The sequence below is a fragment of the Hyperolius riggenbachi genome, chromosome 2, assembly GCF_040937935.1.
Source record: "Hyperolius riggenbachi isolate aHypRig1 chromosome 2, aHypRig1.pri, whole genome shotgun sequence".
NCBI classification, from domain to species: domain Eukaryota; kingdom Metazoa; phylum Chordata; class Amphibia; order Anura; family Hyperoliidae; genus Hyperolius; species Hyperolius riggenbachi.
Genome location: NC_090647.1, coordinates 250843234 through 250865585, shown reverse-complemented (window position 1 = coordinate 250865585; position 22352 = coordinate 250843234). Strand labels below are relative to the sequence as shown.

The 22352-nt window shown below is 45.5% G+C and overlaps 1 protein-coding gene across 1 annotated transcript in view; it reads left to right on the top strand.

The window, feature by feature from the left end:
* Positions 1 to 22352, top strand: part of EIF4H (eukaryotic translation initiation factor 4H) — a 70409-nt gene that overhangs the window by 8553 nt on the left and 39504 nt on the right. The window contains exon 2 of the mRNA XM_068268497.1: positions 19146 to 19333. Within this exon, the coding sequence (XP_068124598.1) occupies positions 19146 to 19333 (188 nt within the window). The remainder of the gene's footprint in view (positions 1 to 19145; positions 19334 to 22352) is intronic.

Here is a 22352-nt window from a genome sequence, read left to right as displayed (position 1 = left end):
AGGGGTGATAAAGACAAGGATAAGGCTGTGTCTCAGCAAGGTCAAGGTGGACAATCTTCTGGTAGAACTGAGAAACGATGTGTTATGTGCAACTCTCGCTTCTATTCTTCCTCTACGAAGAAACTGTGTGCCAGTCTTGTAGAGAGAAAGTGGTAAAAGAGGAATCCCTAGTGGTATTTAAGGACTTGATGGGATGGATGCGGTCTGAGATGGCCTCGGCCATTAAAGAGATTAAGGATTCAGCAATGGCGGAATCTACAGTTCCTTCTACTTCTGCCTCTGCTACTGATACTATGCCTGCTCCCTTACCAGCCCCGGTGATTGAGGGGCACAGTCAGTTAGAGGCTTCACCTCATCAAGTAGCAGCTAAACGTAAAAGAAAGGATAATGAATCAGGGGATTCAGAGTTATCTGGAGAGGAAGGAGAGATTTCATCTTTGGAGGAGATTTCTGGGGAGGAGGAGGAAAACCCAGAAGTTCCTCAGAAATTTGCTTTTGCACCAAACTTAATGAAGGACTTGTTGTCGGCAATGCAGAATACTATGGGAATAACAGTGGAGCGGAAATCTTTGACCCCCTTGGATCAGATGTACGTGAGTTTGGCGGAACCCCAGAATTGTTTCATCCCAGTCCATTCCTCTCTAAAGTCAATGATTGGGAAGGAGTGGGATGACCCTGAAAGGAGGGCATTTTGGCCCAAGTCTCTTTCTCGTCGTTATCCTTTCAGTCCGGAGGATCAAAAATTCTGGGGTCCGGTTCCCAAACTGGACCCGTCGTTTTCAAGGGTGTCAAGAAAATCCGATTTGCAGTTTGAGAACTTTGGGAATTTGAAAGACCCCATTGATAAAAAGATGGACAATCTGTTGCGTAGAGCATGGGAGTCAGCATCTTTAACATTTAAACCAGCAGTGGCATCCACGGCAGTGGGACGATCCCTTAAAGCTTGGCTCACGCAGACTCAGTCTAAGATAGCTTCGGGGGTGCCCAGAGAAGAAATTTTAGAGGACTTTCCGAATTTGTTTAATGCTACTAATTACTTAACTGACGCAGCGGATGATGCGGTTAAATTAACGGCCAGAACAACTGCCCTTGTCAACTCGGCAAGGAGAGGTATATGGGTGAAAACATGGCAGGGGGACAATTCGTCTCGCTCCAAGTTGTGTGGATTACCCTGTGAAGGTGAGCTGTTATTTGGTTCAAAGCTAGACCAGACGCTAGAGAGAACCTCAGATTATAAGAAAAATTTTCCTACCAAAAAGAGAGCTTTTCAGTACAGGGGCCCAGCTCGCAGTGGCAACAAGGAACCTGAGGCAAAGATCCCACCTAAAAAGAGGTGGATTCCAAGTAGAAACCAAAAAGGGAAGGCTTTTTCCCCGGTCCAACCAACCCAATAAGCAATGACGCCAGTATTCCAGTAGGGGGAAGGCTTTCCCACTACTACGAAACGTGGTGCCACCGGTTCACAAGTCAATGGCTCTTGAAAATAGTGTTGGAAGGTTACAAGATAGAATTCGAGTATCCCCCACCCCTGCAGTTTGTGGTAACTCCACAGCCAAAATCACCAGACCAAAGAAAGGCATTACAGGAGGAGGTGGCTTCCCTTCTGGAAAAAAGAGTGATCCGAGAGGTACCATCCTGCCAGAGAGGCCAAGGGTTCTACTCACCAGTTTTTCTGATAAAAAAAGCCTCAGGGAGCCTTCAGATTTATTCTAAATTTAAAGGGGTTGAACAAGGCTGTAAAATACAGGAAGTTTCGAATGGACAATGTGAGTTCTGTAATAACCCTGTTGCAAAAAGACTGTTTTCTAGCTTCTCTGGACCTCAAAGATGCCTACCTGCATGTACCAGTTCATCTAGAGTCCCAGCAATTCCTAAGATTTGCAATTCACCTACAAGAAGAGGTAAGACATTTCCAATTTAATGTGTTACCTTTTGGGCTAGCTTCATCCCCTTGGCTGTTCACAAAGGTGATGGCAGAAGTTTTGGCAGTCTTGAGGTGTAGGTCCATTAACATCATTGCTTACCTAGATGATTTATTGATTTGGGGTAATTCTTTACAGGCTGTAAGTGATCAGGTTAAGATATGCATTGATAGTCTAGAGTCTTTAGGCTGGTTAATTAACTGGTCAAAATCGGCGCTAATACCCAGCCAATCTATGGAATATCTGGGGTTTATTTTTTCCTCCCGCCAACAAAGAGTATTTCTCCCAGAAAGGAAAGTTTCGGCAGTACTTAATTCTGTTCTTTCTTTTCAGAAATCAAGATCCATCAGTATAAGAAAGGCCATGGCATTACTCGGTCTGTTAAGCTCAGTCTTCCCTGCAGTACAATGGGGTCAATTCCATGCCAGGAACCTGCAGTTGTGGATACTAAGGAGCTGGAACAGGAACATTTCAGCCCTAGAAAGGAAGATTCTGATCCCATACAGTGTGAAAGTGTCATTAAACTGGTGGCAGGAACTGTCTCACCTATCGGAAGGTCGCATGTGGTTTTTTTCCAGTGCAAAGAATCATAACGACGGATGCCAGTACATGGGGGTGGGGCGCTCACATGGACTCTCTACCAGCACAAGGGCAGTGGTCCAGGGCTATGGCAATAAGATCCTCCAACAGCAGAGAACTGGAAGCAGTGTGGAGAAGCCTTCAATTCTTCAAGGATCAAATCAATCAGTGTCATGTCCTGATCAGGTCCGACAACAGCAGTGTAGTGGCTTACCTGAATCATCAGGGAGGAACAAGAAGTCGTCGGTTGTGGTCTCAGACAGCAAGGATTCTGCATTGGGCAGAGAACAACTTAACATCCATCAGAGCAGTTCATTTGAAGGGGACTTGCAATGTTGTGGCAGACTATCTCAGCAGGTCAGCGATATTACAAGACGAATGGTCTCTGAATCCAGAAGTATTTCTTCAGATCAGTCAGGCATGGGGCACCCCTGCAGTAGACTTATTCGCAAGGAGACAAAATTCAAAGTGTCAAAAGTTTTGCTCCCTGTATCAAAGGACAATCCGTGGGAAATAGACGCTTTCTCGATAGAGTGGCGGTTGAACCTGATGTATGCATTTCCTCCAATACCTCTGATATCAAGGGTTCTGCACAAGATTATGCAGGACAGAGCACAAGTAATTCTCATAGTACCTTTCTGGCCGAAAAGACTGTGGTTTGCTCTGTTACAGAATTTAGCGATGTGTCAACCAATAATGTTACCAGTCAGAACAGATTTGTTGTCGCAGGGCCCAGTTCTTCACCCGGACTTCAAGCGTCTTCACCTTTCAGCATGGAGATTGAGTGGGGAATCCTGAAATCAAAGGGGTTTTCGGATGAACTTTCTGAGACGTTAATACAATCCCGCAAGAAGGTTACGAGGCAGATTTTATCAGAAGACATGGAGAATTTACTGTGAATGGTGTACAAGGAAGGATAAGGATTCTAATCTTTCCGCCTCAGCTCTGGAATTTCTTCAGGATGGATTTCAGATGGGGTTAAGTACCAGTACTCTAAAGTTCAGACAGCAGCTTTGAGTGTATATTTAGAGAGAAGATTAGCTCAAAAGGAGTTTTTTCAAGGAATTAAACGTCTCAGACCTGTGGTGATATCGAAGGTGCCTCCTTGGGACTTGAATGTGGTGTTACAGAGTCTTTGTGAACATCCCTTTGAGCCTCTGGATCAGATTCCAGATAAATTTCTGGCGTTGAAAACGGCCTTTCTTCTGGCAATCACCACAGCCAGGAGAGTCAGCGAACTTCAGGCCTTATCCATTAAACCACCTTATTGTACCATCTCGGAAGATAGGATTACTCTACGTCCAGACTTTGCATTCCTTCCTAAGGTGGCTTCAAAGTTTCATCGATCTCAGGAAATCTTTCTGCCATCATTCTGTGATAAACCAACTAATGAAAAGGAGAGGAAGCTTCATTGTTTGGATGTTAGGTGTATCCTTCATTATCTTGAAAGGACTGTATCTTGGAGAAGATCAGATGCCTTGTTGGTGCTGTTTGCAGGGAAATTCAAGGGGAGGCAAGCCTCTAAGACATCAATTGCAAGATGGATCAGACAAACTATCGCCGCGGCTTATCAGGCTCAGGGGAGACCTTTACCGACCTCAATTAAAGCTCACTCCACAAGAAGTGTATCAACATCTTGGGCAGAGAGGGCAGGCGCCTCGATAGAGCAGATTTGCAGAGCGGCCACCTGGTCCAGCCAAAATACGTTTGTCAAACATTATAGACTAAACTTATTAGCCAATACTGATCTATCATTCGGAAGAAAGGTGTTGCAGGCAGTAGTCCCTCCCTAACTTATAATGTTCTTGTTTATCGTCTCATAGGAGGGGTGCTGTCAGGAGGACGTTCTGGGAAAGCCAAGCTTACCTCGGGTAATGTCTTTTCCAGTAGTCCGAGTGACAGCACCCCTCCGGCCCACCCTAATAAAGGGCATAATTAAAATAATCGTTTTCAGCAGCATATGGTGTCCGTGTCTTTTTTTTTTATAACTGAATACCTGTTGTGAGTAACATCTTTATATACTACTCCTGCCTGCCTGTTATGCAAATTTGTATCTTCTAGCTTCCTGTCCAAAGTTTAGGAGGCAGACAAGTCTCATAGGAGGGGTGCTGTCACTCGGACTACTGGAAAAGACATTACCCGAGGTAAGCTTGGCTTTTCAACTTTCATTCGATTTGATCATTTAGATCGAATAAACGGGATAATCGTATGGCCACCATAAGAGATTCCTGTGTACACATCATATATACAGTCACAATCAGATGTGTATATCTGACTTTAAAAATACGGGGACTGCTTTATTGAAGCAGCACAAGTAACTAATTTTGATTGGTTTATTTCATTTTTGTGGACTAAGCACAACTATTACTGTATGTATAAATTATTTATGATGACTATTATCTGAGAAATAGAACTTTTTATCATATTTTCTATATAAATTAGTTTAAATTCATTTGGAGTCGGAGTTGGTGCTTTTTTTTCCCGACTCCAGGCACCCAAAATTACTCCGACTCCACAGCCCTGCTCAGTAGCCCTCCGAACCGCCCCCGACCGCACTGCCCGGGTCGGGCTCTCCAGCCTGCAGAAAGATGGCTGCGCAGTCCGCATACCCGCTAGTGCGGCTGCGCAGCTGTAAGGCCAACCCCCCGATCCACGCTACAGGAAACAGCCTGTTACGTGGATCGAGGGTTGGCCCTAGAGCTGCGCAGACGCACTCGTGGCTATGCGGACTGCGCAGCCGCGGCCAGCTCTGGCGGCCATCATTCTGCAGGCTGAGAAGCAGTGCGGTCGGGGGCGGTTCGGAAGGCTACTGCGCGGCGGCAAAACGGCGCGGACGGCGTCCTTCGTGCCTTACAAACGGATGCAGGTATCTAACTTTTTTTTTTTTTTTTTTTTTAAACTGGCCTCGTAAGTCCTTTAAGGGGGCTTAAAGGACCTTTTTTCACAAAAATCTTAAAATGTAAATGAATGTAAATATATACAAGTAAAAGGTACATTTCCTCCAGGGTAAAATGAGCCATAAATTACTTTTCTCCTTTTTGTTGCGGTCACCTACAGTAAGTGGTAAAAATCTGACATTACCGACAGATTTTGATCTGATAGCCCATCTTCTCATGGAGGAGTTCTCAGGGTTTTCTTTATTTTTAAAAGCACTTAGTGAATGGCAGTTGCTCCAACTGCCAAATAAGTGTGCAGTGAGCAGGGAGGCTGGCCAGCATCTTTGTATAAATCTTTTTCAGGTAATGTCTTTATAAAGAATAAGGGCTCGTTTCCACTATCGCGAATCCGCATGCATCCAACGCATGCGGATTCGCACATGGTATGCAATTGAATGGGCCTGTTTCCACTGTTGCGTTGGTGATGTGCGTTTTTTGAGCAGTGAAAAAAATGCACAAAAGAGCCAACGAATTCGCCAGAGTGGAATGCATGCGAATCGCATCCAATGTATTTAATAGGGAAATCGCATGCGTTTTCCCCATGCGTTTTTTGCCGCAAATTCGCATAGGTACCGATGTAAATTCACACAGGCAGTGACATGGTTAAAATCGCATATACCCTCACCTATGCGAATTCAGGGCAAAAAACGCATGGGGAATCGCATCCGCATGCTAATTTATCAGCGGTGGAATCCAGGCGATTCCGCACCGCAATAGTGGAAACGAGCCCTTAAGGCCATGCTGAGAATCCCTATGGAAAGATGGACTAGCCCAAAATCTGTTGGTAATGTCAGATTTCTACTACCTACTGTAAGTGACAGCAACATAGGAGAAAAGTAATTTATGGCTTATTTTACTCTTGAAGAAATGAACTTCATCTTATGTGTATGTGTTTTAAATTTTAACATTTTCACGACAGTTCCTCTTTAAAGTGAACCTAAACTGATAAGGATATGGATTTTTCCTTTTAAAATAATACCAGTTGCCTGACTCTGCTGCTGATCCCGTGTCTCTAATACTTTTAGCCACATCCCCTGAACAAGCATGCAGATCAGGTGCTCTGACTGAAGTCAGACTGGATTAGCTGCATGCTTTGTTTCAGGTGTGTGATTCAGCCACCACTGCAGCCAATGAGATCAGCAGGACCGACAAGCAAATGGTATTGTTTGAGGCCTCTTTCACAGTGGGACGTTAAAGTCGCACGTTCTAAAAAATAACGCAGACTAACGCACAGCAATACAAAGTCTGTGCGACATTCACAGTGCACACATTGCGTTGTGTGTAGCAATATTTAGAAAGTGCTGCATGCTGTGTGTTTAGCAACATTTGCTGCGTTGTGTGTTGCACATGCTCAGTAATTTATTATTTTTGTAACGCATGCGCCGGTTTCGTTCCATCAGTATGCGAGGAAACCAGAGCACCAAGAGACACAGTGCAAAATAATGTCCAATTTCATAACCTACATGTGCTGCATTAGGGGCACGTTGCGCGACTTTAATGTTGCATCAAACGCAACGTCCCACTGTGAAAGAGGCCTAAAAGGAAACGCCCATATCCCTCTCAGTTTAGGTTCCCTTTAACCTTCCTGGCGGAGGCTATCTCAGCTTCTAGTGGGGCGATTTGCCCCATTTAAAGTGCTGTGCGCGCAGCTAGCACTTTGCTAGCCGCGCGCACAGCTTGATTGAGGCGATCGTCCGCACGCAGCGGCAGAACAGGGCCCCCGCCAGAGCCCTGCGCTGCCTGGACCAATGAGTTCCAGGCAGCGCTATGGGCTGGATCGGAGGTGTCTGACGTCCATGACGTCATTCCGATCGTCGCCACGGCGACAGGAGAAGCCAAACAGGGGAACGCGTTATATATGCGTTCCCCTGTTTACTATTGATGCCGGTGACGATCGCACTAGAGGGACACATGCGCCCTCTAGTGTTTCATGTAGCTACCACTCTGGTAGCTTTTACATGAAACAAAAAAAAAATTAAATTAAAAAAAAAACGGATTTCCACCTATTTGGCAGAAAAAAATCAGCCGCCAGGAAGGTTAAGGAAGCCCTAGATAAGTATGATACCTTTAGACTCTTCTCACCTCAGGTACACTTTAAAGCAAACCTGATTTTACTAAAACTTTTCAATTAAACAATTCTGACTTGATTGTGGAAGTTGGCAATGTCGGTAAGCCCCAGCGGCCCCTGTATTAAAGGGACCATGAACAGGTTGTAGAATCAGAATTTGCACTTACCTGGGGCTCCCTCCAGCCCACGAGGTCCTCCGATGTCATCCTGGTTCTTCTCCCGGTTCCAGTGGAAGCTCTGTTATTCTACGACTTCGGCCTGAAGTTGTCAGGACTGCTTCCCGCCGCAGACAATATGCGTCATCACGCCGGCTGGCTACGTGTCATTACGCCGACAGGACTCTAATGCCGGCCAGCGTGATGACATGTATAGTCAACGACAGGAAGCAGCCATGACGACTTCAGGTTGAAGTCGTAGAATAACTGAGCCGCCAGTGGGCTTCGGGAGAGGAGCCAGGACAATGCCGGAGGACCTTGCGGGCTATGGCAGGCTGGAGGAAGCCTCAGGTAAGTGCAAAGTCTATATAATTTTTTTTTATTTTATTTTTTTTTATTTTTTTTTTTACAACCTGCTCAGGGTCCCTTTAAGGCTAAGTATAGGTGATGCGTGAGGTTAATTAAGTAGGGGTTAAAACCTTCACTACGGGGGGAGTCCAAGAACCTTAACTGCTTAATTAGCCAAGGAGATATTGTATGAAATGTTCTGTATCCAGCTTTGCATGATAAAAATTTTTTTTTACGAAGGGGTTGTCATTGCTACAGCTAGGTTTGTGTGCAAGCTCCTAGAAATGGGTATTTGGTCCACCACTTTGCATTGAAATGCTAACTTATCCTGAATGCCATTACATTTTTCCCTGTTCAATTTTATTTGGGTTTTTTAAAGAGGCAAAAATGTCTGCTTCCATATTTCTTAATGTAGGTTTCCTTTCGCCATTTAGTTGAAAAGTGGAAATCGCGAGTCGACGTTGTGGTGCAACCATACAGTGAGGCATACTGTACAATAAAATATGCCTCATTGCCACTGTAAATGCACGGGTTTCCCAGTTAACACACAGGATGCTGTGTGTTACTGTGTCTGAACCTGCTGCATAGTACTCTATGTGAAAGCCCCAAAGAAATATCCCTGTGTTGCGATAATATAGTCCACTGCAACTTGGTGGATTTGGTGCGTAGAGGCCATTACTGTCTCCCTGCTACAGAAGGATCAATCTGGCACAGACGGAGTGGGGGCAGCCATGTTTGCTGATTGCATGGAAAGTTCTCACAAAGTCATGCATTAACCTCCTTGCCGGTCTAAAAAATCCGGCAAGGAGGCAGCGTGGAACTTTTTTTTTTTATTTATTTATTTTTTTTAAATCATGTAGCGAGCCCAGGGCCCGCTACATGATAGCCGCTAAGCGGCGGCATCCCCCGAGCCCCTCCGATCGCCTTCGGCGATCAGAGTATGCAGGAAATCCCGTTGAGAACGGGATTTCCTGCAGGGCTTCCCCGGTCGCCATGGCGACGGGGTGGGATGACGTCATGGACGTCACAGGGAATCCCGGGCCACCCCTCAGCGCTGCTGCGCACGGGGTCTGGAGGGGGGGGGGTGGCGCGACGTTGCAGATCGGCGGCGGCGATCGGGTGTTACAAGCAGCTAGCAAAGTGCTAGCTGCTTGTAACAAAAATAAAATTATGCAAATCGGCCCAGCAGGGCCTGAGAAATCGTCCTGCGCAGGTTACCCCGAGCTGAGCTCGGGATAACCGGAAAGGAGGTTAAAGGGAACCTTAACTCAAATAAAAACATGAGGTAAACTTACCTGGGGCATCTACCAGCCCCCTGCAGCCATCCTATGCCCTCGCAGTCACTCATGGCTCCTCCGGTTTCCGCTGCCAACTAGTTTTGTTTTTGCCGATTGGGAGTCGGCCGGCCGCCATGCGTACATTTTTACGCATTCCTGCTGGTGCATTTTTACGCATTGCACCCGTAATGCGTAAAAATGTACTAGTTAATGTCCGCGATGGCTTTCTGCACCAGGGGGAATGCGTAAAAATGTACGCATGACGGCCGGCAGACTCCCAGTCAGCATAAACTAAGCTAGCTGGCAGCCACCACTGCAGCCAATGAGATTTTTTTGTTCACTTTAACCACTTGAGGACCACAGTCTTTTCGCCCCTTAAAGGGAATGTCCAAGCAAAATAAAAAAAAGTGAGTTTCACTTACCTGGGGCTTCTACCAGCCCCATGCAGCCATCCTGTGCCCTCGTAGTCACTCACTGCTGCTCCAGTCCCCCGCTGGCAGCTTGCCGACCTCGGAGGTCGGCGGGACGCATTGCGTCCATTTTTGCGCATTCCCGCTAGTCCAGGAACATTAACGCATACATTTTTACGCGTTATTGGTTCAATGCGTACATTTTTACGCATTGAACCAGTAATGCGTAAAAATGTATGTGTTGATGTTCCTGGACTAGCGGGAATGCGTAAAAATGTACGCAATGCGTCCCGCCGACCTCCGAGGTCGGCAAGCTGCCAGCGGGGGACTGGAGCAGCAGTGAGTGACTACGAAGGCACAGGATGGCTGCATGGGGCTGGTAGAAGCCCCAGGTAAGTGAAACTCACTTTTTTTTATTTTGCTTGGACATTCCCTTTAAGGACCAGAGCCTTTTTCTCCATTCAGACCACTGCAGCTTTCATGGTTAATTGCTTGGTCATACAACCTACTATCTAAATGAATTTTATCTCCTTTTCTTGTCAATAATACAGCTTTCCCTTGGTGCTATTTGATTGCTGCTGCGAGTTTTAGTTTTTTTATCTTCATCAAAAAAGACATGAATTTTGTCAAAAAAATGACTTTTTTAACTTTCTGTGCTGACATTTTTCAAATAAAGTACAATTTCCTATACATTTGAGTGCAGAAGTTATTCTGCTACATGTCTTTGATTAAAAAAAAAAAAAAAAAACATTCAGTGTATATTTATTGGATTGGGTAAAAGTTATAGCGTTTACAAACTATGGTGCCAGAAGTGAATTTTCCCATTTTGAAGCATCTCCGACTTTTCTGACCACCTGTCATGTTTCATGAGGTGCTAAAATTCCAGGATAGTATAAATACCCCCCAAATGACCCCATTTTGGAAAGAAGACATCCCAAAGTATTCACTGAGAGGCATGGTGAGTTCATAGATTTTATTTTTTGTCACAAGTTAGCGGAAAATGACACTTTGTGACCAAAAAAAAAAAAAAAGTTTCCATTTCTTCTAAATTGCGACAAAAAAAATGAAATCTGCCACGGACTCACTATGCTCCTCTCTGAATACCTTGAAGTGTCTACTTTCCAAAATGGGGTCATTTGTGGGGTGTGTTCATTGTCCTGGCATTTTGGGGGGTGCCTAATTGTAAGCCCCCCTTAAAGCCTAAAGATGCTCATTGGACTCCGACTTTGGGCCCCTTAGTGCAGTTCGGCTGCAAAAAAGTGCCACACGTGGTATTGCCGTACTCAGGAGAAGTAGTATAATGTGTTTTGGGGTGTATTTTTACACATACCCATGCTGGGTGGGAGAAATATCTCTTTTACACACAATGGTCTATTTACAGAGATATTTCTCCCACTCAGCATGGGTATGTGTAAAAAAATAGTCCCCAAAACACATTATACTACTTCTCCTGAGTACGGCAATACCACAAGTGTGGCACTTTTTTGCACCCTGAGGGCTTGTTTCCACTGTTGCGACGCGGTTTCGCCGGCATTCCGACGCTTGTAAAAACGCATGCGGATGCGTTTCCACATGCGTTTTTACCCGCGAGCGAAATTAACCATGACACTGCCAGGGCAAAATAAAATTGAAAAAGGTGCGAAATCGCACGCGAAATCGCGGGTAAAAACGCATGTAACAAACGCATGCGTTTTTACTATTAAATACATTAGCGGCGATTCGCATGCATTCCACTCGCAGGCGAATTCGTTGGCTCTTTTGTGCGTTTTTTTACCGCTGAAAAAAACGCACCTCAACAACGCTACAGTGGAAACAGGCCCATCCACTTGCATTACATGTGCGAATCCTTATGCATTGGACGCATGCGGATTCGCGATAGTGGGAACGAGCCCTAACTGTGCTAAGGGGCCCAAAGTCCAATGAGTACCTTTAGGATTTCACAGGACATTTTGCGACATTTGGTTTCAAGACTACTCCTCACGGTTTAGGGCCCCTAAAATGCCAGGGTAGTATAGGAACCCCACAAATGACCCTATTTTAGAAAGAAGACACCCCAAGGTATTCCGTTAGGAGTGGAGCGCAGTTAGGCTGCAAAAAAGTGCCACACATGTGGTACTGCTGTGCTCAGAAGAAGTAGTATAATGTGTTTTGTAGTGTATTTTTACATATAACCATGCTGGGTGGGAAAAATATCTCTGTAAATGACACATTTTTGATTTTTTTTTTTTTTTTATTACACATAATTGTCCATTTACAGAGAGATTTCTCCCACCCAGCATGGGTATGTGTAAAAATACAGCCCAAAACACATTATCATTCTTCTCCTGAGTATGGCGATACCACATGTGTGACACTTTTTTTGCAGCCTAGGTGCGCTAAGGGCCCTTTTCCACTAGCAATCGCAATCACAAATCACAAACGCCAGCGATTGCGATTTTTCATTAATTCTGTTATGCGATTGCGATTTGCGATTTTCATTTGCATTGCATTATCATTGTAAAAATCGCTCCAGCAAGCGATTGCGATTTGCGATTAGCGATTTCTAAATCGAATCACTGTAGTGGAAAATACTTCTCGTGATTTCTATGATAAAGTAACAACCCTAGCGATTTAAAAATCACTAGCGATTTGCGATTTTGCGATTCAGCAATCACAATCGCTCTAGTGGAAAAGGGCCCTAAGGGGCCCAAAGTCCAATGAGTACCTTCAGGATTTCACAGGTCATTTTGAAGCATTTGCTTTCTAGACTACTCCTCCTCGCGCTTTAGGGCCCCTAAATTGCCAGGGCAGTATAGGAACCCCACAAATGACCCCATTTTAGAAAGACACCCCAAGGTATTCTGTTAGGAGTATGGTGAGTTCATAGAAGATTTTATTTTTTGTCACAAGTTAGTGAAAAATGACACTTTGTGGTAAAAACAATAAAAATCAAATTTCCGATAACTTTTGACAAAAAATAAAATCTTCTATGAACTCGTCATACACCTAACAGAATACCTTGGGGTGTCTTTTTTCTAAAATGGGGTCACTTGTGGGGTTCCTATACTGCCTTGGCATTTTTACAGGCCCAAAACCGTGAGTAGTCTGGAAACCAAATGTCTCAATGACTGTTCAGGGGTATAAGCATCTGCAAATTTTGATGACATGTGGTCTATGAGGGGGCAAATTTTCTGGAACCAGTCATAAGCAGGGTGGCCTCTTACATGACAGTTGTATTGGGCCTGATCTGATGGATAGGAGTGCTCGGGGGGGTGACAGGAGGTGACTGATGGTTGTCTCGGGGTGGTTAGTGGGGAAAAATAGATGCAATCGATGCACTGGGGAGGTGATCGGAAGGGGGTCTGAGGGGGATCTGAGGGTTTGGCCGAGTGATCAGGAGCCCACACATGGCAAATTAGGGCCTGATGTGATGGGTAGGTGTGCTAGGGGGTGACTGGTGGTGACAGGAGGTGATTGATGGGTGTCTCAAGGTGTGATTGGAGGGGGGAAATAGATGCGAGCAATGCACTGGCGAGGTGATCAGGGCTGGGGTCTGAGGGCATTCTGAGGGTGTGGGCGGGTGATTGGGTGCCCTAGGGGCAGATGGGGTTCTAATTTGATGGGTAGCAGTGACGGACTGATGGGTGATCAGTGGGGGATTAGATGGCAGAACAGATGTAAACAATGCACTTTGGAGGTGATCTGAGGGTAGGTCTGGGCAGGGCTGTGGAGTCGGAGTCGGGGCAATTTTGGGTGCCTGGAGTCGGAGTCGGGAAAAAATGCTCCGACTCCTAATGAATTTAAACTGTAATTAAAATAGAAAATGATAAAATGTTCTTTTTCTCAGATAATAGTCATAAATAATGTATACATACAGTAATAGCTGTGCTTAGTCCACAAAAATGAAATAAACCAATCAAAATGAGTTACTTATGCTGCTTCAATAAAGTAGTCCCCGTATTTTTAAAGTCAGATATACACGTCTGATTGTGACTGTATATCTGATGTGTACACAGGAATCTCTTATATATACTAAATAACATCTATGCTGTAAGAATAAAGCCTGATGTGTAGCCATGTCACTAATAGAGATGGTCAATGAGATTGCGTTGATGCTGATTTATGCAAATGTATGCACTCTTTGTTCATGAAATGAAATAATTTGATTTGGTGACTACGAATTAAATGGTACCTGAGAAGGATGAAAAGATTTATACATACCTGGGGCTTCTTCGAGCCCCCTTCAGGCTAATCAGTTCCTCGTTGTCCACCTCCACCACCTGGATCTTCTGCTATGAGTCCTGGTAATTCAGCCAGTCAGTGCAGTCCGGCCGCATGCCACTTCCACACCCAGGAGCGTTCTGCACCTGCGCAACAGTGCTGCGCAGGTGTAATATGCTCCCGGCGGCGGAGTGTGTGCATGCGCACTACGCCAGACTGGCTCAAGTACCTGGACTCATAGCAGAAGATCCAGGTGGTGGAGGAGGACAGCGAGGGACTGATTAGCCTGAAGGGGGCTGGAGGAAGCCCCAGGTATGTATAAAACTTTAATTTCATCTGTCTCAGGTTTACTTTGTTACACAGTAGTACTATACTCTACATATGCACTCTCCACAGAGCTGCAGGGAATCCACTGAGAAGGTCGTGCACATTGAACACAGAGGTGTTGTCTATCACCGATTAAACCTGGTTCAGATTGTGCATGAAGAATGTGTAATAGAGGAAGAATCTCCTTATTCCCCTGCAGAGTACCTGCACATCACTCTTACATGTACCCACAGTTACATTGCCTAGGACCTGATAGATGTTCTTTGTTCCGGCCTGTACTTTTTACAAGTACTCTTACAAAGGACTAGTTTAAGCCTATGACTAGAGGGAATAAATATGGCAGTCTCCATATCCTTCTCACTTCAGTTGTTTTTTAAAATTCCTAAGCGTTGGCAGTTCTGAGACGAATTTCATGTTACATGCTTTCAATCAACAATATTGTAATATGCAAATTAGGAGTCTGAGTCGGTGGAATCCTAAACTGACGAGTCGGAGTTGGTTGATTTTTGTACCGACTCCACAGCCCTGGTGGTGGCAGTGAATTTACCCGATTTCCAGCACGGAATCCATGTTTTTAGTTTACCTATTGTACATACAATCGTGATTGTACATGTATGGGCACCTCCAACCAATCTTAACCGTCTACTACGCACACAGTGAATTTGCCTCCAGAAGTCTCTAGTGCATAAGACCTGCGTGGCAAAAGTGGCCTAGTAATATGGGATTGGTGAGTGATTGTCCCATTACATATTGTCGGCAGCTGCGTGACCAATCTCTATTGTCAGTCTGTTCACCGTACTTCCTGCGTATGCTAACTGGAGCAGATTAGATAGGATTGGCACGCTCTGTCGCATTAACCTTCTTCCTCTGACGATCCAGCAACCGGTCTTTGTTGTCAGTCTGCTCACCGTACTTCCTGCGTACGCTAACTGGAGCAGATTAGACGGGATCGCGGGGCTGGATTGTCTACTAATCCGGTACTTGACTTATAAAAAGTCACTTGAAACCACCTCCCAGTTCTTAGAAATTGTCATGGTTGCTGCCATTTGCACTAGAACTGCTAACTTTTTTGAGGATATACCGTATTTTTCCCCGTATAAGACGCACCCAGGTTTAGAGAGCAAAAATCTAGGAAAAAAATAAACGAAACCTGGTCTGGAGTGTCCATATATCAGGTGCATCTTGTACATGTCCTTCCCCCAAATGGTGTCCTCCTATGTTCCTCCTGTATGCCCCCCCCCTTGTCGTCCCATGTCCTGGACCCTCCACCCATGTGTCCTCTGGTGTGACCCGCCTTGTCCTCCCATGTCCTCTCGTCTTCCCCACTGTGTCCCTCTCGTCTTCCCCACTGTGCCTGGCTTCCCCCCCCCCCGCCTGCGTCTTCTCCCTCCTCCATCATGCCCGCAGTCGATTGAAGACCTCCGGCTTCTCCGTGCGGCTTCCTCTAGTGTTGGGCTTCTAATGACGCGTCATTGATGACGCGTCATTAGAAGCCCGACACTAGAGGAAGCCGCACGCAGAAGCCGAATGTCTTCAATCGCCGCGGGCAGGATGGAGGAGATAAGCTGCGCTGCTCGCGAGGGGGCCCAGAAACACTGGGAAGCCAGGCACAGCGGGGACAAAGGCAGGGAATCCCCGATGTCGGCGGTTCGTATCGACGGGCGTTTGTAAGTCGGTGACTCCTTGCCTTTGCCGTATAAGATGCAGGGACTTTTTCTCCCCACTTTTTGGGTAAATTGGAGCACCAGAAAATTAATTTTGCAGACGTAATATACCTTAAGGCTACTTTCCCACCAAGACGTTGCGTTTTAGGGGACGTTATGGTCGCATAACGTGCCCTAGCGCAACGCATGGTGGTGTTGAAGTTGGACGTCTGAGCTGCGTTATACAGCTCTCAAAGCAGCCGTTTCAGGTTAGTGATAGGAAGTCCAGATCTTTTTAAGGATTCGGATCTTTGATCCGAATCATTTTACTAGTAGGGAAGCAGACTGGGTGAAATGACTAGCAGGACAGGACTTTCCCTGCACTGTACATTCTGTTTGTTCCTGTTTCTTCCAGACAGACATCTACTGTGAACCGAATCTTTCATTGTGGTGATCCGGATGATTCGACTCACAAAAAAGATCCGGATCAAATGAACGATTCGTTCATGATCCGGACAACACTACAGTCCCACAACGAGTCACCACAGTGCAGTGAATATTAATTAGCCATGTGGCTGGCCACGGAGAAGGAGGGGAGACCTCCTCCTCTAACATTACTGAGCATGTGCAAACAGTCTAATGTGGCTTAGCCCAGTAGAACGTACAGCATGCAGCACTTTGTTTAAACGTGCTGCGTTACTATGTAACGCAACGTGGGCACTGTGAACAGCACATTTTATTTTACACTGCTGTGAGTTAGGCTGCGTTACTGGCTGCTGTAACGTGGGACTTTAACGTCCCACTGTGAAACCAGCCTTAAGGATACGTCCAACGTAACAGAAAAACAAAAATTCACTTCTTCCAGCCCCAGGCAGCCGTTCTGTGCCCTCACCGCAGCTCCAGTGGCTCCCGATGCCAACCTCGCCAGGTTGGCTTAAAGGGGAACTACAGCCTAAACAAATATACTGTCATCAAGTTACATTAGTTATGTTAATTAGAGTAGATAGGTAATATAATCTCTTACCCACCCTGTTTTAAAAGAACAGGCAAATGTTTGTGATTCATGGGTGCAGCCATCTTTTTGGTTGAAAGGAGGTGACAAGGAGCAGGAGACATAGTTCCAACTGTCCTGTGTCCTGATTACCCCTCCCAGCTGCACACGCTAGGCTTCAAATGTCAAATTCAAAATGTAAAAAAAAAAAAATTTGCACCAAAACAGCAGAACGAGAACAACAAAATCAGAAATCCCATCATGCTTTGCACAGCATCAGGGGAAAAAAGCCCGGGCAGTTTTTTTATGTGCAGCTAAAAATGAGGCTTGTATAAGAGAAACAAAGTTCTGATGCTGTGAAACTGTTAAAGAAACACAACGCCTTTTCAGTGCTGCTGAGTCGATTTTTAGTCCGGAGGTTCACTTTAAGGGTCGGCTTCTTCTGCACTCCAGCATGCAGTTCACCTGGTCCCGCTGACGTCATCCAAACTGTACTGTGCAGTATAGTCCAGATGATGTCAGCGCGACCATGTGAGCCGCACGCTTGAGTACAGAAGCAGCCGACCTGGTGAGATTGGCATTTGCATCAGAGGAGGCCAGGAGCCACTGGAGCTGCCGCGAGGGCAAAAAACACACAAAACCTAGTTGGATCATGTAGCCTCAATTAGTGCTGATACTGTGACCTGAAATGCTCTACTTTTGCTTTGTAACTCCTGGGGTCACGACGCTTCAGCTTTGTTTCTCAACACAGAGCCGAGAGCTGGGAAAGAGGTGTTAAGAATGCCCCTAGTGGGCATCTTGCCAGAGTTCCTCTCCTGCAAGGGGGGGACATAAAGTGACAGGTCCCTAGTTTAACTCGCCGCTGTCCCCTCCAAAAGCTGCATGCACTGCTCTTTGCCGGGAGCATTTTGTGCTTGTGTAACGGGGAAAAAAATTGCAACTGTGCATGTGCTGAACGGGAGCACGATCGAGGCACGTGCGCCCCAGAGCCATGCATTAGCAGTAAGGGCAGTTTGTAAGCCCGACACGCGTCAGTTGAACCTTGTGGTTTTATCGCATTTGTCATGTGGAATTCCTGAATAAAGAATACCAGCTTTTCTCAACCAATGGTTGGTTTGCGGATCCCTCTATGTACATTTGTGGACTGGCTTGGCTTACCTGATCCTGCACCCACTGGTTTGTTACATAGGGGGTAGAGCATTTTGAACTTTCAAACTTCTTCATTAGCAGTAGCCAGTGACTGGCTGATCCAGAGATTGGCTGAAGGGAGGAGAGCAGAAAGACAGCGAGGGACCAGGACAACTACAGGGGACTAGAAGAAGCCCTAGAGATGTTAACTTAGGCACCTTACTTTCACTTTTAGGTTTCCTTTAGAGAACCCACGTTGAGAGAGTCATATGGAGGCTAACATTTATTTCAATATAAACCATGCACCTTGCCTGGCTGTGTTGCTGATCCACTGCCACAAATACTTTTACCTGTAGACCCTGAACAAGCATGCAGACTAGGTGTTTCTGACAAAAAGCTGAAGAGATTAGCGATGTGCTTGTTTCATGCGTGTGGTTAAGGCGCCACTGACCAGAAAAAACAGCTCGACTGCCAGGCAACTGGTATTTGTTAAAAAGAAACCGATATGGCAGCATTCATATGACTTTAGCCTTGGGCTCCTTTTAACTGTTGCAGTTGCACTGGAGGCGAGTTAAAGCGAGTCCGAGATGAAAACCTAACTATAACAAGTAACTTGTCTATATATCCTATATAAAGTTTAGATAGTTTACACAGCAAATCTAGCTGCAAACAGCTTTAACAGAATATGATTATTTCTTCCTGTGATACAGAGACAGCAGCCATGTTTGTAACATTACACAGAGGCAGGCTTATCTGCATCTTGAGCAAAAAAAAAACCTAATCTTTCCCCCCTCCTCCTCCCCTCTGCCTCTGAAATCTCTGGCTAGTTATACCTCCCCCCTCCTCCTGCCCAGACTGAGCTCCCATGAGCCCTTGCTACTGTCTGAAATTGCCTTGGCTCTTTGAAAACCTGTGGGCGTGGCTTGTTTAATTTTATAGGGAATTGGAGTATTAAAACAAAAGTATTTGGCTTGAGGAATGCCCTATAAACAATAGGAAAGGAACACAATTATGCAATGAGTAAAAGTTCATCTCGGATCCACTTTAAGAAATCTTGGGTTGGGAACATAGGCTACAGCAAACTAAGCTATGCTCTACTACTCAAAGCTTCATAACAAATTTGGGTAGAATTCTATTATACATTTTCTTTGTTTTTTTCAGGCCCCGACGTGGTGATGCTGGCCCTGGACCTCGCAAACAAAAAGAGCTTCCAACAGACCCACCCTTCACAGCGTATGTGGGAAATCTTCCTTTCAATACAGTACAAGGAGACATAGATTCTATTTTTAAAGAGCTGAGTGTGAGAAGTGTTCGGCTAGTCAGAGATAAGGAGACGGATAAATTTAAAGGTAATTGTTTTGTTAGATGTGTAGGATCCTTGCCACAGATGTGAAATGATTGTATGTGTAACTAAAATGATCTTGTGTAGCGTAATACCTTAGGAATAATCTTCAACAAAAATCCTGAAACTGAGCAAGCTAGGAGTTATCTATGGTGGTCCTCAGAATGTGATTTCTTTTCATAATTTCCTGCTCTGTATAATTCCAAATGTGCTATAGAAAATTGCCACTTAGGGCAATGTGCGCTAATAATGTCTGTAACCTGGCCCTGGCCTTGAATGGCTGCATCAGATGTAAATGTGTTGGGGCAGGGGTCCCCAACCTTTTTTGGCTCGGGGACCACTATCCCTGACTAAGGCCCTTCTCCCCCAATAGCTCAGTTTAGATCCTCGGCAAGCTCTAGGAAGAGTCCTGGTGGTTTTGAACTTCTTCCACTGTGCTGATTGAGACCTTCAAAGCAGCAGAAGTTTTTCTGTAACCTTCCCCAGATTGGTGCCATCCTGTCTCAGGCCTGGAACCCACTAGGAGCGCTTTTCTGAGCGCTTTGTGATTAGAATAGCTCTTGCTAATGTAATGCTATGGGTGTGATTCCCCCTAGAGCAGTGATCTGCAAACTTGGCTCTCCAGCTGTTAAGAAACTTCAAGTCCCACAATGCATTGCGGGAGTCTGACAGCCACAGTCATGATTCATGAAGGCAAATGCGTTGTGGGACCTGTAGTTCCTTAGCAGCTGGAGAGCCAAGTTTGCAGATCACTGCACTAGAGCGATGTGGTTTTTAAAAAATCCCCCATAGCTTTGTATTAGGAAGAGCTTTTTCAAATCACTAGCTTTTAGAAAAGTCTGCTAGTGAGTTTGAATCATCAGGTCTACAGACATTCCTTTTACTTCATGCTTGGTTTGTGCTCTGACCTGCGCCGTCAACTGTGGGACAGTTATATAGACAGGTGTGTGCCTTTCCAAATCCTGTCCAATCAACTGAATTTACCAAAGGTGGACTCTCATTGAGCTGCAGAAACTTCTCAAGGATGGTCAGGGCTCATTTCCACTATCGCGAAAATTCGCATAGCAATACAAGTGATTGGGACGGTTTCCACTTGTCAGGATTCCTTTGCGTTTTTCTGTGCAGAAAAAAAATCGCATGGCGGAGCCATCAGAATTCGCATACCGCTATGCGAATCGCATACAATGTATTTAATAGGAATTTATGTTGAAAATAAGAAAAAGTAGTGTGGCACTTCCCCTTTAAATGTGATGTTGCCAAAGTGGGAAAGGTGTTGATGTGGCACAAACTTGCAACGCACACTGCAACTCGTGTAGTCCCTCCTTAATGCTGCCTGACGTGTGCGCCGCTTGTATAACCTACGGAAAAAAGATCACAACAATGTTTCAAGCAAAAGAAAAAAGAGCGTGCACCTTCCGTCAGTGGCTCCAATACATTTATTGATCCATGTGCAGCAGCGTAAAAAGATGAGTGATGGGGGTTACATTTACAACATCATGTAAGCAAGAATACCTCGTATGCTGTGATGCCGGTTGCAGGTGCAGGAGGTGGGAGTGGGGATGACGGTGGACCTGGCGACGGCCGTTTCGCGTCCTAATGGACGCTTGGTCACGCTGCGTTCCACTAAGGAGGCGGAAGTGACGATCGCGGGATAAAGGCGGAATACTCCGCTACGTCACGTCGTCTCCTGTGATAGGAGCTCGTTCGATCAGGGGGCGCGTCCCCCGTCTGTCCTACGGAGGCCGAGGAGGCTCAAAATGGATACCAATAGGTCACTCATTGCGTTCCAGGATACTGGAACGCATGACACATCTGGTATGCGACTCTGTGGACGCAACTTACTTCAATCCGGTAGTGCTGTCCATACCAACAGAGTGCACATAAATAAATCTACCAGCAGGGTGTGCCATTATTCAAAACATGAGGTATCGATGTACACTGGACCTAAACGGCCTCCTATAAGCATGAAAAAGTTTACATGCAAAGCCAAATCACGGCAATAGGGGGACACACCACCTGAACGACGGGCTATTGTGACCAGTGTGGTGCACATTAAAAAGCCCTGGGGGTCATAGAAACAAGGACCTCATAAAGTGAGGGTCACTCCATTAATTTACCCATGATAAGTGACATATATATATATATAATGTAACAAATATGTCACAAACCCGAAAAAGGGGAGGGAACAAAGTGGGACTGGGAACAGGGAGAACAAGGGGGACCAAAAAGAGAGAATAAGGGGAGGACATATATTAACGGAGTATAAAATTGACCTAACATACATAGCATATGTACATAGCATAACAGATACAGAGCATCCGCCCTCAAGTAAGACCTTTATACAAGTTAGATCTAATGGGAAACCGGGCATCCATTAAACATCTCATCATCAGGGGTCCAGCATACAGGACAATTCGATTTTGTCATTTAGGCCCAAAGGGCCTAGAGCCTGTGTAAAAAGAATAAGCTTTGTTTCTCGTCTAAGAAGCATATTGTCTCTATCCCCGCCCCTGCTGGGACGTCCTACCACCTCTAAACCTGCAAATTTTACCCCTGTGGTGAGGCCACCATGCTCATCGCGCATATGGGAGATGAATCGGGTACAACCTTTTCCACTTTTAATTGAACACAAATGTTCTCCTACTCTCTTTTTTAGACGTCGTGTGGTTTGTCCAATATAGTATCGTCTACAAGGGCAAAATATCACGTATACTACATATTCAGTCTGACACGTGATAAAATCCCTTATCAAAAGTTGTTCCTTTCCTATCTGGATACACTTATCTGTTAATAATCGGCTACAGTGTTTACAACGCCCACATCGGAAGTTGCCCCTTGGCAGCGTTTTATTTAGCCACGTGTCCGTCCTTGGGGAAACAAATTCGCTGTGGGTAAGCATGTCCCCCAAAGTCGGGGCCCTTCTGAAAGCTATTCTCGGGGCCCCTTGTAATTTGTCGCCCAAGTTCTCATCTTTAGTCAGGATTGGCCAGGAAGAAAAAATGGCCTTTCTTATAGTCTCTGCCATT